At 69.7% G+C, this 12,950-nt stretch overlaps 4 protein-coding genes across 4 annotated transcripts in view; 3 read left to right on the forward strand and 1 right to left on the reverse strand.

Moving 5' to 3' along the window:
- The window catches only part of H696_05663 (hypothetical protein), a gene marked incomplete at its 3' end in the record, with an annotated part of 2,706 nt that extends 1,404 nt beyond the window's left edge, over window positions 1–1,302 (forward strand). The window contains exons 5-6 of the mRNA XM_009499483.1: window positions 96–737; window positions 976–1,302. Of these exons, the coding sequence (XP_009497758.1) occupies window positions 96–737; window positions 976–1,302 (969 nt within the window). The remainder of the gene's footprint in view (window positions 1–95; window positions 738–975) is intronic.
- A 67-nt stretch (window positions 1,303–1,369) lies between these two features.
- H696_05664 (hypothetical protein) lies at window positions 1,370–1,894 on the forward strand (the record flags this gene model as incomplete). Its single annotated transcript, XM_009499484.1, has 1 exon — window positions 1,370–1,894. A coding segment is annotated over one exon (407 nt), but the record flags the coding sequence as incomplete, so codon positions are not given.
- Window positions 1,895–5,647: 3,753 nt separating this feature from the next.
- Window positions 5,648–9,947, forward strand: H696_05665 (myosin heavy chain). The gene is made up of 3 exons (XM_009499485.1): window positions 5,648–5,679; window positions 5,836–6,065; window positions 6,180–9,947. Exons 2-3 carry the CDS (start codon window positions 5,886–5,888, stop codon window positions 9,672–9,674), a joined length of 3,675 nt encoding a protein of 1,224 aa, XP_009497760.1. The 5' UTR covers window positions 5,648–5,679; window positions 5,836–5,885; the 3' UTR covers window positions 9,675–9,947.
- Window positions 9,948–10,313: 366 nt separating this feature from the next.
- H696_05666 (hypothetical protein) lies at window positions 10,314–11,070 on the reverse strand. The gene has a single exon (XM_009499486.1). The coding sequence runs from the start codon at window positions 11,027–11,029 to the stop codon at window positions 10,391–10,393; it is 639 nt and encodes a 212-aa protein (XP_009497761.1). The 5' UTR covers window positions 11,030–11,070; the 3' UTR covers window positions 10,314–10,390.
- Between the last annotated feature and the right edge of the window lie 1,880 nt (window positions 11,071–12,950).

The following is a 12,950-nucleotide window of genomic DNA, read 5'->3' on the forward strand; positions in this document are numbered from 1 at the left end:
CCCCCGCGCGCGCGCACACACACCCACCCACACACACACGCCCATGCCGCGCCCCCACCCCCACTCACCCGCCGCCCCCACACGACGACACGCAGGAGTTCCTCAACGAGTACTCCCTGGTCAAGCAGCGCGCGTGGCTCCTCCACTGGTCGCTGTTTGTCTTCTTCAACGCCCCGAAGACCAGCCCGACTGCCTCTGCCGCCGCGGACGAGGCGTCCGATGAGGACGCCGACGACGCCGACGACACCCCCATCGAGACCGTCATCGATGACACGCTGATCGACCTGTTCTCCACCTCCGAGGTCTTCCGCCAGGCGCTGCAGCTGCACGCGCCGCACCTGCTCCGGTACCTGGCCGTGGTGGTGGTCATCTTCCACCGCCGCCGCCTGACCCTGCTGAACCTCATGTCCATGTTCAACCAGGAGGCCCACATCTATGCCGACCCGATCCTGGAGCTGATCAGCTGCGTCTACCGCAAGTTCGACTTCGACAGCGCTCGCGGCAAGATCCTCGAGTGCAAGGCCGTCTTCGAGAATGACTACTTCCTGAACCCCTACTGGGACCAGTTCTTCGAGGCCGCGCGCCTCTTCATCTTCGAGACCTACTCCCAGATCCACAAGCGCATCGACAACAAGATGCTGGCCGAGTACCTGCATCTGGACATGGAGGCCGCCGAGCGCTGGATCGTCAACATGATCCGCAACGCCTCGCTCGATGCCAAGATCGACTCCACCAACGTGCGTCGCGCGATGTGGTGCTGGCGGCCAAGAGGGCGGCGGCGGGGGCGGGGGGGTAGCCCTGGCCCCGCGCCATCCTCGCCCACTTGTGCATGCGCGCCCCCTCCTTCTCTCTCTCTAACACACACTGTCCTGCGCGATGACCTTCCCCCTGACTCCGTCCCCTCCCCGGCCGCTCGCACGTCCACACATGTGCTCCCCCCCCCCCCCCCCCCCCCGCTGACCCCCCTACACACAGAACGTCGTCATCATGGGCCAGAGCCAGCGCAACCCCAACGCCCAGGTGATCGAGATCACCCGCGGCCAGGAGATCAAGAACCAGGGCCTGCTGCAGCGCATCAACGAGCTGGAGTCCTCGCAGAACAGCACGACCTCCGGCGCGGCGGGTGCCCGCGGCGGCGCTGCCGGCGGCAAGCCCGGCAACAAGTCCGGCCCCAAGTCCGGCGGCCTCGGCAGTGGCGGGGCTCGCGGTGGTGCCGGCAAGGAGGGCGGGCACACCGCCGGTGGTGCTCGTGGCAGCGCCATCTCCTCGGGTGCCCGCCGCCAGCCGGCCACCGCCCACTGAGAGCGGCGCGCGATGTGCGAGAGGGAGCCATGAGAGCGTGCCACCCTCCGCGCGCCTCCACGCACATGCATGCACACACGTGTGTGCATGCATGGCGGACCCTCGGGGGGGGCGCGCGGCGCACAGGTGTGCTTTGCGTGCGTGTGTGCGCTTGTGTGTTTGTGTTGCTTCCTCCCCCTCCCCCCTTCTCCTCTCCTCTCTTTCTCTTGGGGTGTCCCCCCCCCCCTCCCTCCGGGGAGGGACGGGGCGCGCGCACGCAAGAGAAGGGGGGAGAGAGGGAGAAGGCCGCGAGAGTGTGTGCGCGCGCGTGAGCCGCGTCAGGCCCGTGGCGCGAAAGGCATGCTCCTCATCAGATCTCTCCCTGCGCGCGCGGGGGGCCACAGAGGACGAGACCGAGGCCCCCCAGAGGCGCCGACCTCCTCTTCCCCCGCGCGTTTCCCGAAATCCTCCCCCCCCATAACCACACACGCATGATGTCGTCGTCGTCTACATGTGCGTGTGTACGTGCACACACACACACACACACATACAGTTTCCCGTTGTCCCCTCTCGTCCCTTCCTTTCTGTAAATAAATGACCTTGTTGTTCCGAAGCCCGCGTGCCGCCTTTGATTGTTGATCTGCCGGACGCGGCCCGTGTACGTGCGTGCATCGCGCACTGGGGAGGCGGGGGGAGGGGGGGGGGAGATCCGCACTCGCGGCCCCCACGGGAGGAGAATGAGGGCGCGGCCCGGCGAGCTGGCGCCCTGGTGGTACCAGCCACGTGATGCGCCACCGAGTGATGGGCCACGCTGCCCATCGGTTCGGTTAATAATGGTAACTGGCCCTCGCCGCGCGGGAGTCCGGCGGGCCGGGGCGGCCCTGCGGAATTGGGGCATTCTGGTGCTGCTGGCGCGTGCGGCAGTCTGCAGGCCGGCGTCGGACCGCCCGCGGGGGGGGGGGGGGGAGACTCTCGGTGGCCGAATTCCCGAACCGGCCCCGCCGTACGGCCGGCGACCGAGCCCGGGGCAGGACCCGGGGACCGGGTACCGCCACTACGGTGGCCCAGGACGGGCGCGCGTGCGGGCGGGGAGGGGGGGGGGGGAATGGCCCGACAGCGGCCTTCCTGCCCGCCCCCGCCCCCCGCTCCGGGAGAGAGCCACGGGGAGGCACAGTCGTCAGGGCACGCGCGCCCCTGCACCCGCCACAGGGGCGGCAGCCGCACGGCAACACCGCGCCAGGTGGTGCATTTGCCCGGGGCGCGGACAGGGCGGCGGTGTGATCCTTCGAGAAGGGCCCCGGGGGCAGGGGGGCCTGTCCGCCGAGGGTGCCGCGCGCATGTGAGGACCATTGCACAAGGGATGCCCGCCCGACACGGCGCCACTCGGCCCGCCGCGGCCCAAACAGCCCCGGGGCCCGGTCTCGGGCCTGGCTGGGGTGGCGACTCCGCCCCGCCGTTGCGCTGGCGCCGCGCGACAGAGACAGACGCCCAGCCACGCAGCCGCCCTGGGGCGGGAGCGAGGCGGGGGGGGGGGGGGGGGGAAAAGACTAGACTTCGGCCGGGGCTGCTGTGCACCCTCTCCCTTGGGCCAGGCGCGGGCGTGAGCGCACACGCCTGGCCCAGAATGCCGCGTTCGGCATTTGCCATGACACAGGGACGCACCTGCTGCAAGGGAAGGAGAAGGGCGCCGGGGGCGGGGCGGGGCCTGCACCAACCCTAAATGCAGGCTGCTTGCGGGAGGGAGAGCCCCTTTTTCCGCGTATGCGCGCGGAATGCCCCCCCCCCCCCGGTCCGGCGCCGTTGTCGCCCCCCGGGACTCGGGACGGAGCAGGTACGAGGGGGGAGGGGCCGCGCGGGCCTGGCCGCGGGTGTCCGGCACCGACAGGCCGGGGGACCGGGAGGGGTTGGGGCGCTGGCTGATGGCGCCCCGCCCGCCTCCCCGCGGCCAACGGGGGGGACAGGGAGAGCCCCTAGCCGGGGAGAAGGGGCCCAGCCGGCATACCCCCGGGGCATTTAGGGACCTGGCGGAGGGGGGGGGGGGAAGCCATGTAAGTAGTGTGTATATATTGCGCGGCGTATAAAATGGCCGGATTAGACCCTCGAGCGCGGGCGGGCGCGGCTTCCCCGGTGTACAAAGAAAGAAGTGCGCGCATCACCCCCCCCCCCCCCCCGCTGGCACAGGCCCCGGCACCGACGCCGACGCGCCGTGCGCGTCACTCTGGGCGTGTGTGCGCGTGTTTGTGCACACAGACGGAGGGGGTGCCCTTTTTTCTCGGGCTCAAGGGGAGGTATTTTCTGGGGAATGCGCTGGCCCGACTATTCGGCTGGTGCATTCCTCACGGGCATGTGTGTCGGCGCGCCCTCCTGCCCTCAGCCCCCCCCCCCGGGCTCCTTCCTCGCCAAGCGGCCGTCGACAGAGCGTCTCCCCCCGCGCCGCCCCCCCGCGCCGCCCCCCCCCCCCCCCCGGGCACAATGGCCTCGGCTGGAATGGGGGACCGGACCGTAAGGCGTGCCTGGCCTGCGTCCCCCTCTGCCCTGTGCGGCTACTGCCGTGCGGCCGTTGTTGTGCCGATTCTACGTCCGAGGGGCGCGCGCGCGGCCGGCGGGGGGGAGGAGGGGGGCGGACTGGCACCCGCGCAGGAATGCCGTCCTGCCGGGCCGGGTCGTCGAGCGGTCCGTCGTCCGCTCCTCCCCGGGTGCGGACGGTGTCCCCCCCCCCTCCTCGCTCGGCGGCCGGAGTCGCTGCGGTTCCTCGGCCGGGCGAGGCCGTCGGGGCCCGGCGCCGGCGAGCGCCCTCCGTCCGCCGCTCAACCGGCGGTCCGGCCGCCCCCGGGTGACCCGTCTACCTGGTGCCTTGTTGTCGGTGCGGGGCGCGACGGCCGGCGGCGCAGGCACTGGCCCCGGGGCCTGACCCTGGCGATGGTCAACGCCCTACGCCGCGCGGAAGGCCGGGCCCGGCCGGCCCTGTCTCCCCCTCGCTGTCGGGCTGGATTGGGGATGTGCCCGCCGCGCCGTGCCGCGCCGCCCGGCCCCACTGACCGGCCGGAGAGTCCACACCGGGGGGGGGGGGGGGGGGGCCGGGGCCCCGGGGGCGTCGCGCGGCCGGCCGCGGCAGCCTGAACCCTCTTTTTTCCTTCGGCCGGCCAGCCGCGGCCGGGGCGGCACACCGGACAAGGGACACCCCGGCGGCCAGTCCGTTCGCGAGGAATGTGTTTGCCAATTTGCCGGCCGTCTGCCTGGCGCCTGGGAGGGCGGGGGGGAGGGGACGCGCGCTGTGTATTTTAAAAAGCCCGCCCCAGGCGAGGCGCCCGCCGGCGGGCGAGGGGGGCCGTGTCGCGGGGAGCAGGCGCCGGACGGGCAAACAGACGGACGCCGCCCTGACAGACGGACAGAGTTGTCTGTGTGTGTGTGTGTGTGTGTGGGCCGGCGGGCTCGCGGCCCCTCGCCCGGGACCACCACACCGAGGCTCCCTCTCGGTGACACCCGGGCCGGTGTTCCTTCCCTGCCGGGGAAAAGGGGATGACAGCGCGCGCCCGGGCGTCCGCGCGTCTGCCCCACCCGCGGGTGTGTCTGCGTGGGCTGGGGGGCGTTGTTTGTCCCCTCGCGCGCCCTCTTGGCGCCGCTTCGGCGCGGCCGGGCAGAGGCGGGCCCGCGCGCCTTGTCCACACACACACACGCACGCACACACACACACACACACACACGGTGTGGGCCCCCATATAATATGCACACATCGTGTCCGGCTGTGTGTGCTTCGAGACGCGTACACACGGGCGGGGGCGGGGGGGGACGCATGAGAGTGTCGCCAGGGCCAGCGCGGGCTGGCGGGCCGGCCGCGAAAGCCCGGTCGGACGAGCCGTCGAGCTGGGCTGTTCGAGGCGCGAGCGGGGGGGGGGGGGCGGCAGAGGGACGGGCGGCCACGACAGACGCCCGGGGCCCCGGTGAGTGAGCGGGCGAGCGGGCGGGGGGACACGCCCTTTTTCGGGCCCGCGCGCCAGGCCCACCGCCAGGGCCCGGGGTTCCCCCGCCCTTGCCCCCAGGGGCGAAGGGAGGGGGGAGGACGTCGTTCGCGTCGGGCCGCGGCCCGGGGCCCGGGCGGGGACGGGCCTGGGTCACGACGGGCGAGGAGAGGGGGGGCGCGCCAAATGGCTGGGGCCACGTCTGCGCGCCGGCACGCGCGCGAGCCCACGTCCACCCCAGCCCTGTGCCGTCGCCCGCGGCGGGGGGAGGGGACGGGGGGGCGGGGGGGCCTGGGGGGGGGGGGGAGGGGGCGGGGGGGAGACGTGTGCGCGGCCGGGGAACGCGCCTGGCTATTAAGGGGAGCCGAGTGGTTCGCCACTTGCCCCAAGGCTCTGCACCTTTGTCGGGCGTATCCGTAACCTGTTAGTTCCGGTTTTGGTATGTGCCCTCCCCTCCCCTCCTTTCTCCTCCCGCCTCGCCTCCCCCCCCCTCCCGCACGCACGCACACACACACACGCACGCACACGCTTGCCTTTCTGCATTCTTACATGGCCCCCTGACACCCCCCCCCCTGCCCTCTCCCCCACACCGCAGTCTGTCAAACTTTTCATCGACTCGCGTCGACGTTCCCCCCCCCCCCCACCATGGCTTCCAACAATTCTCTCCGCGACCAGACGGTCAGCACCGACCTCGAGGTCCGCCAGCAGGAGTTCGCTAAGAAGAAGTGGACCTGGCTCATCGACAAGAACGAGGGCGCCCTCGCGGTCCACATCATCAAGGACCACGGCGGCGGCAAGATCACCGTCCAGGCCAACGACGGCAAGGTATGTCCCCGAGGCCTTCCCCCCCCCCCCCCCCCCCCCCCCCGCCCCTCCCACGCAGAAAGGACACCCACTCACACGCATCTGCCCCGCGCCCACCCCCCCCCACCATCACAGGAGTACGAGGTCTCCCAGGACGACCTGGAGCCCATGAACCCGCCGAAGTACGACAAGTCCGAGGACATGGCCACCCTGCTCCACCTGAACGAGTCTTCGGTGCTGCACAACCTCCGCGACCGCTACATGTCGGACCTGATCTACACCTACTCCGGTCTTTTCCTGGTGGTGATCAACCCCTGGCGCAACCTGCCCATCTACTCGGATGAGATCATCCAGCTGTACAAGGGCAAGAAGCGCAAGGAGATGCCCCCCCACATCTTCGCCGTCTGTGACGAGGCCTACCGCGACATGCTCGGCAACAAGGAGAACCAGTCCCTCCTGATTACCGGCGAGTCCGGTGCCGGTAAGACCGAGAACACCAAGAAGGTCATCCAGTACCTGGCCTCCGTGGCCGGCACCTCGGGCACCAACCAGAGCCAGCTGGAGAAGCAGATCATCCTGACCAACCCGCTGCTCGAGGCCTTCGGTAACGCCAAGACCATCCGCAACAACAACTCCTCGCGCTTCGGCAAGTTCATCCGCATCGAGTTCGGCTCCGATGGCAAGATTGTCGGTTGCAACATCGACAACTACCTGCTGGAGAAGAACCGTGTCATCACCCACGCCAAGGCCGAGCGCTCTTTCCACATCTTCTACCAGCTCATCGCCGGTGCCACCGCCGAGCAGAAGAAGGACCTCCTGCTGGAGGGCGTCCGCGCCTACCGCTACCTGGAGGGCGAGGCCAACATCGACAATGTCGACGATGCCAAGGAGTTCCGCGACACCCTGGACGCCATGCGCATCATCGGCTTCTCCGAGGAGGAGCAGACCTCCATCTGGCAGATTCTGTCCGGTCTGCTGCAGTTCGGCAACCTGGAGTTCGTCGGGTCTCGTCGTGATGAGACCGCCTCCTTCAAGGATGCCGCCACGGCCGACCGCGTGTCGCACCTGCTCGGCATCAAGTCCGCCGACTTCCAGCGCTGCCTGCTGAAGCCCCGTGTCAAGGCCGGCCGCGAGTGGGTCACCCAGATGGTGACCACCGACCGCGCCGGGCACAACTCCAATGCCCTGGTCAAGGCCGTCTACGAGCGCCTCTTCAAGTGGATCATCTCCAAGATCAACTCCACCCTGGAGACCCACGGCCGTGCGCAGACCTTCATCGGCTGCCTGGATATCGCCGGTTTCGAGATCTTCGACCACAACAGCTTCGAGCAGCTCTGCATCAACCTGACCAACGAGAAGCTCCAGCAGTTCTTCAACCACCACATGTTCGTCCTCGAGCAGGAGGAGTACATGCGCGAGGGCATCGAGTGGAAGTTCGTCGACTTCGGCCTGGATCTCCAGCCGACCATCGATCTCATCGAGAAGCCGCTCGGTATCCTGTCCATCCTGGACGAGGAGTGCCTGCTGCCCCGGTCCACCGACAAGACCTTCATCGAGAAGTGCCACATGCAGCATGAGAACAAGCACGACAAGTACCACAAGCCGCGTCTCAACCCGGACATGTTCATCCTGGACCACTATGCCGGCTCGGTGTCCTACAACACCGCCGAGTGGATCGAGAAGAACAAGGACCCGATCAACGACAATGTGGCCTCCCTGTTCGCCAAGTCCACCAACCCCCTGCTGGCCACCATCTTCGAGGACTTCCAGGTCAATGATGATGGCACCCTGGTCACCGACCGCAAGGGCAAGGCCAGCAGCTTCATCACCGTGTCCCAGCGCCACAAGCAGTCGCTCAATGCCCTGATCAGCACCCTGCGTGCCACTCAGCCGCACTTCGTTCGTTGCATCATCCCCAACGAGTCCAAGAAGCCCGGCATGATTGATGCTCCGCTGGTGCTGGATCAGCTCCGGTGCAATGGTGTCCTGGAGGGTATCCGCATTGTGCGCCTCGGTTTCCCCAACCGCATTCCCTTCGCCGAGTTCAAGCAGCGCTACGAGCTCCTGGCCCCGGGCATCATCCCCAAGGGCTTCATGGATGGCCGTGTCATTGCGCAGAAGCTCCTGGACGCCCTCAAGATCGAGAAGGAGTTCTACCGCATCGGTCAGTCCAAGGTCTTCTTCAAGGCCGGCACTGTGGCCGAGCTGGAGGAGCGCCGTGATGCCCGCCTGAGCGAGCTGATTTCCGGCTTCCAGGCCGCCGCTCGTGGTGCCCTGGCTCGTCGTGCCTTCCGTCGTCAGCACGGCAAGGAGGAGGCCATCCAGCTGATCCAGAAGAATGCCCGTGTCTTCATCGATCTCTACCAGTGGAGCTGGTGGAAGCTGTACCGCAGCATCAAGCCGCTGCTTGGTGTCCACCGCCAGGACCAGCAGGAGAAGGCCCTGAAGGATCGCATTGCCGAGCTGGAGGCCCAGCTGGAGCGCGAGGCCGCCGCCGCCCGCGAGGCCGCTGCCCGTGCCTCGGAGCTGGAGAAGGACAACCGCGAGCTGGAGACCGATCTGGACACCGCTCGCAATGCCCACGCCGAGGCTGTTGCTTCCTACAAGAACAGCGAGGAGCGCCGCCAGAAGCTGGCCACCATTGTCTCGGACATGGAGGCCCAGGCCGACGAGTACGAGCAGGAGATCGACACCCTGGCCGAGTCCAACCGCAAGGCCCAGGCCGACATCAAGTCCCTCAAGGCCCAGCTGGACGACGATTCCAAGGCCCGCGCCGCCGTCGAGGAGGCCAAGGCCCAGTCCCAGCGCGAGCTGGAGCTGCTCAAGTCCCAGCACGATTTGGACTCTCGTCGCCAGGCCGAGGAGGCCGAGGCCGAGCGTGCCAAGCAGGCTAAGGCCCTGGCCGAGGCCGCCGCCAAGGCCGAGGCCCTGTCGGCTCAGCTTGAGCGTGCCAAGAAGGACGCCAAGAGCGCCTCCGCCGAGAAGGACTCCCTCCAGGCCGAGCTGGACGCCCTGCAGGCTCAGCTCCGCGAGGCCGACAAGGCCAAGCGCCAGCTCGAGTCGGAGCTGCGCGATGCCCAGACCGAGACCCGCCAGGTTACCTCGCGTCTGGAGGCCGCCGAGGCTGCCAAGGCCGAGGCCGAGGCCCGCGGCAAGAAGCTCAACGACCAGATCGAGGAGGCTCTCACCTCTCGCGCCGTGTCCGCCCAGCAGGTGGAGAATGCCCAGGCCGAGATCGAGGACCTGCGCAACGAGCTGGCCGAGGCCAACAAGGCCAAGGCCACCGCCGAGCAGGCCCTCAAGTCCGCCGAGGCCAAGATCGACCAGGCCGACGACCAGCTCCACGAGGAGGTCAGCAAGCGCAAGGACCTCGACGTGCAGATTGTCGCCCTGCAGGCCGAGAACGCCTCGCTGGCCGACAAGCTGGCCAAGGCCAACGACGCCGCCGACAACTCCCTCATGGACGCCCTGCGTGCCGAGCGCGCCAAGGTCGCCGCCCTGGAGGAGAAGAACAAGAGCGACTCCTCTCGCCGCCTGGCCGCCGAGGAGAAGAACAACCAGCTTCTCGAGAAGAACTCCTCTCTCGAGGCCAAGATCCGCTCCATGCGCGAGCTGTTCGCCGGCAACTAAGCGGCGCGCCCCCTTGTCTTTGTTCTGGCCCCACTCCTCCTCCTCCTTCTGGAAGAGGGTCCGGGGGGGGGGGATCCGTCCACACCACCTGCGTCTTCCTTCCCCCCGCGCGCGCGCGCGCGCCATATCACGGTGAATCAGTTTCGCCAGGATATATATGCGCATGCCTGCTGTGTGGGGGAATGGCGCGCACTGGTGCGCGGCATCCCCCCCCCCCGTCTCCTCCCCCTCAGCCGGGGTGTGTGCATATTCAATACACATTCATCCTCCCTCTTTCTTCTGCCTTTTTGTTTTGTGCTCTGTCGTGCTTCTTTCCTTTGCGCGTGTGTGGGTGGGTGGCTGTGCTGGGATTCCGCCCTCTTTCTCTCTCTCTCTCTCTCTCTCTCTCTTACACACACACACGTACATATATATGTATACACATACGCACACACAGCCAAACGAACGGGACTCCTTTCGGCCGGCGCCCCACACCAGCCGCCAGCTTCCACGAGCAGGACCCTATCCTCCGCCGTTGCTCTCGTGTCCTCCCAGTTGCTCCTACTGCCACCATGTACCACACACACGCATACACACGCATACACACGCATACACACGCATACACACGCATACACAGAGACACACACACACACACACACATCCATGGCCCTTCCCTTGTCAGAGAGTTGCTGTATTCCGGCGCCTTACATATACAGGAGTGCGCACGCCCGGCCGCCCTAGACCACGGCCAGGGACTCGAGCGACCGGCGCACCGAGTCGATGACAGACGACACGGCCGCCATCTCCAGCGAGGTGACCCTCTCCTCGGAGTCGCCCGGCTGCGGGTCATACTGGCTCAGGATGTCCCCCAGGTTGAGGCTGACCAGCAGGCGGGACAGGGCCGGCGGCGAGACGGCCGAGTGCCGGGCCGCCAGGCTGTCGGCCACATACTGCGCGGCCTGCCGGGCCACCAGCTGAGTCAGCTCATCGTACGTCATGGTCAGGGTGGCGGCCTGGTCGCGGCCCGCCCCGGGCCCCAGGAACCCCGGGTGCCCCCGGCGCCCGAGAAGCAGCAGCACATCGTACGTGCCGGAGGCCGCCATGGGGTCGTCCTGCTGGGCGTCCGCGCCGGCCGGCCGGACGGCATCGAGCGGGCCACGGTGCCGAGAGGCGCCGGCCCCGGCGTCGCCGGTGCGCGACACCAGCAGGACCACCTGCGGCGGGGCTCCGCCGGTCGACCCCCGGGGGCCGATGTTCAGCAGGCACCGGTCGCGCAGGCAGGTGAGCGTCGCCTGCAGCCGCAGCGTGTCCGCCGGATCGACGGCCGTCTGGAAGACGATGGCCGGGTGGGGCGGCGTGGCCGCGGTGAGGCTCATCGTGCCGTCAGATGGTGGTGGTGGTGGTGGTGGTGGTGGTAGTAGTAGTAGGGGGGGGGGGGGGGGGGGGATGTCGGGCGGCGGCACTCCGCGGGGCAGAGACGAGCGCAGGTGCGGGGAAGAGGCGGAAAAGGGGAGGAGGCACAGGAGGAGAGGCAGGTGGGCGCGTGCTTTTGTCCCCCCCCCTCCTCACCGTCCCGAAGGGGGGAGCCGCTGCCCCTTGTGACGGCGGGCCCGCCTTCTCCCGGCCAGCGCGCGAGGGGACGCAGATCGAGAGCCGGACATTCCGCTCGTGGTGTCACGCACACGGGCGTGATCTCGGGCGAGAGGGGCACGTGCCGCGCCCTTGGCAGGGTCCCCGAGGAGGGGACAGGCGCCACCGTCGGAGGGGGGGGAGAGGGGGCAACAGCAGTACACAACCCTGCCACTCGCCGGTTCCTGGACCGGCGCGGGGCGCCGCGCACACGTCGACTCTGCTCAACGGGGCGCGGTCCGGGGACGCGCCTGCCCCCCCCCCCCCGGGCCCCGGCGACAAGCCAGAAGGCGCGCGCGCCGATTTCGTCTGGTGCGTCGTGCGCCAGGGGCCGGCTTCTGTGCGGAACAGCGCCCGCGGCCGGGAGAGGGGAGGGCGGGCAGGAGCGCGAGACGCCGGCCTGCGCGCGCCCGCGAGCCCCCCCCGCCCCGCGCCCCCCGTCGAGAGGGGAACATTCGAGACTCGTCCGGCCGGACGAGTCCCGGGCCGCGGCGGGGGGGGGGGGCCGGCGCCAAGGAGCCGGAAAAGGAAGCGAATGCGCACGCTTCGGGGGGGACGAGGAGGACAGGCATTCTCTTACAAGGATGATGGCCGGGCCGGGGGGGGGGGGGGCATTTTGCGCGGGCGTCCGGGGCGGGCACGCGCCGGCGCGCCGGCCAAGGCCCTAGGCCGCGTCCACGGCGCGCGCAGCCCGCCAGGCGCAAGGGTGTCCCCTCCCCCGCCCCCCCCTGGGCCCTGTGGTTGCATTTTGCGCGGGGCCCCTGCCGGCCAGGCTGTGCGTGCCTGCGCCGGGCTGCCGCCCGCGCCAGGAGCATGGGGGCCCGCGCGGCCGGGCCTGGTTGCGGAGCGCTGTGGGCACCCTGCTGGCCGGTGCCAACGCGTGTGTGTGTGTGTGTGTGTGCGTGTGTGTGCCGCCCCCCCCCCCCCCCCCCCCGGCCGGCCGGGGCCTGGCCGGGCTGCGAGCGGGACTATTTTTATTCCTATATGTCTCGGTCTGTGCTCCGCACGCATGAGACTCGTCTGCCTGCGGCCGCCCGGAGCCCCGCAGATGGCATGTGCGGCGCGTCCGCCCTATTCCAGGTGGGCATCGGGGCGCGGGATGGACGAAAAAGCAAAATCAGCTGCTCGCGCCGGGGCCCCGGCAAGGTTGGACCGCCAGCGCGGCCTCCGGCGGCATGCCCGGCTACGTGGTCTGCCCGCGTTGCCGGCCGTCGTGGCTGGCGGCCCGGGCCTGGTGTGGGTGTCTCTGTTGGGCGCGCGCACGTGCGGCCCCCCCGCGCGGCGCCCCTCCCGAGCCGCGGGCCGGGAGGGTGCTTCCGGCGCCAGGGGCCCCGACGCGGCCGGCGGTGGAAGAACGTGCGAAAGCCCGACCATGTCTGGTGTGCCTGCAACCCGGGATTTCCGGCCAAAATTGATTATGCAATCCCCTGCTCGGGCTGGGCCCCCGGCACCCTGCCTTGCGCCGGCGGGCGCCCCCCCCCGGCGCCGGCGAGCGCCGGCCGACAAGCGCGACCGGGGGCGGGGGAGGGGGGGCGCGAGGCCGGGAAAACACGGGCAGGGTGTTGGGCGGGCGTCGGGCCGGCCCGGCGATCGAGCGGCGTCGCCAGCCCTGGCCCCCTTCCCGGGTTTCCATGGTGCGGGTGCGGCGCGTTGCCCGCCCCCCCCCCC

The sequence above is a fragment of the Fonticula alba genome (genome assembly GCF_000388065.1).
Source record: "Fonticula alba strain ATCC 38817 unplaced genomic scaffold supercont2.12, whole genome shotgun sequence".
NCBI classification, from domain to species: Eukaryota; order Rotosphaerida; family Fonticulaceae; genus Fonticula; species Fonticula alba.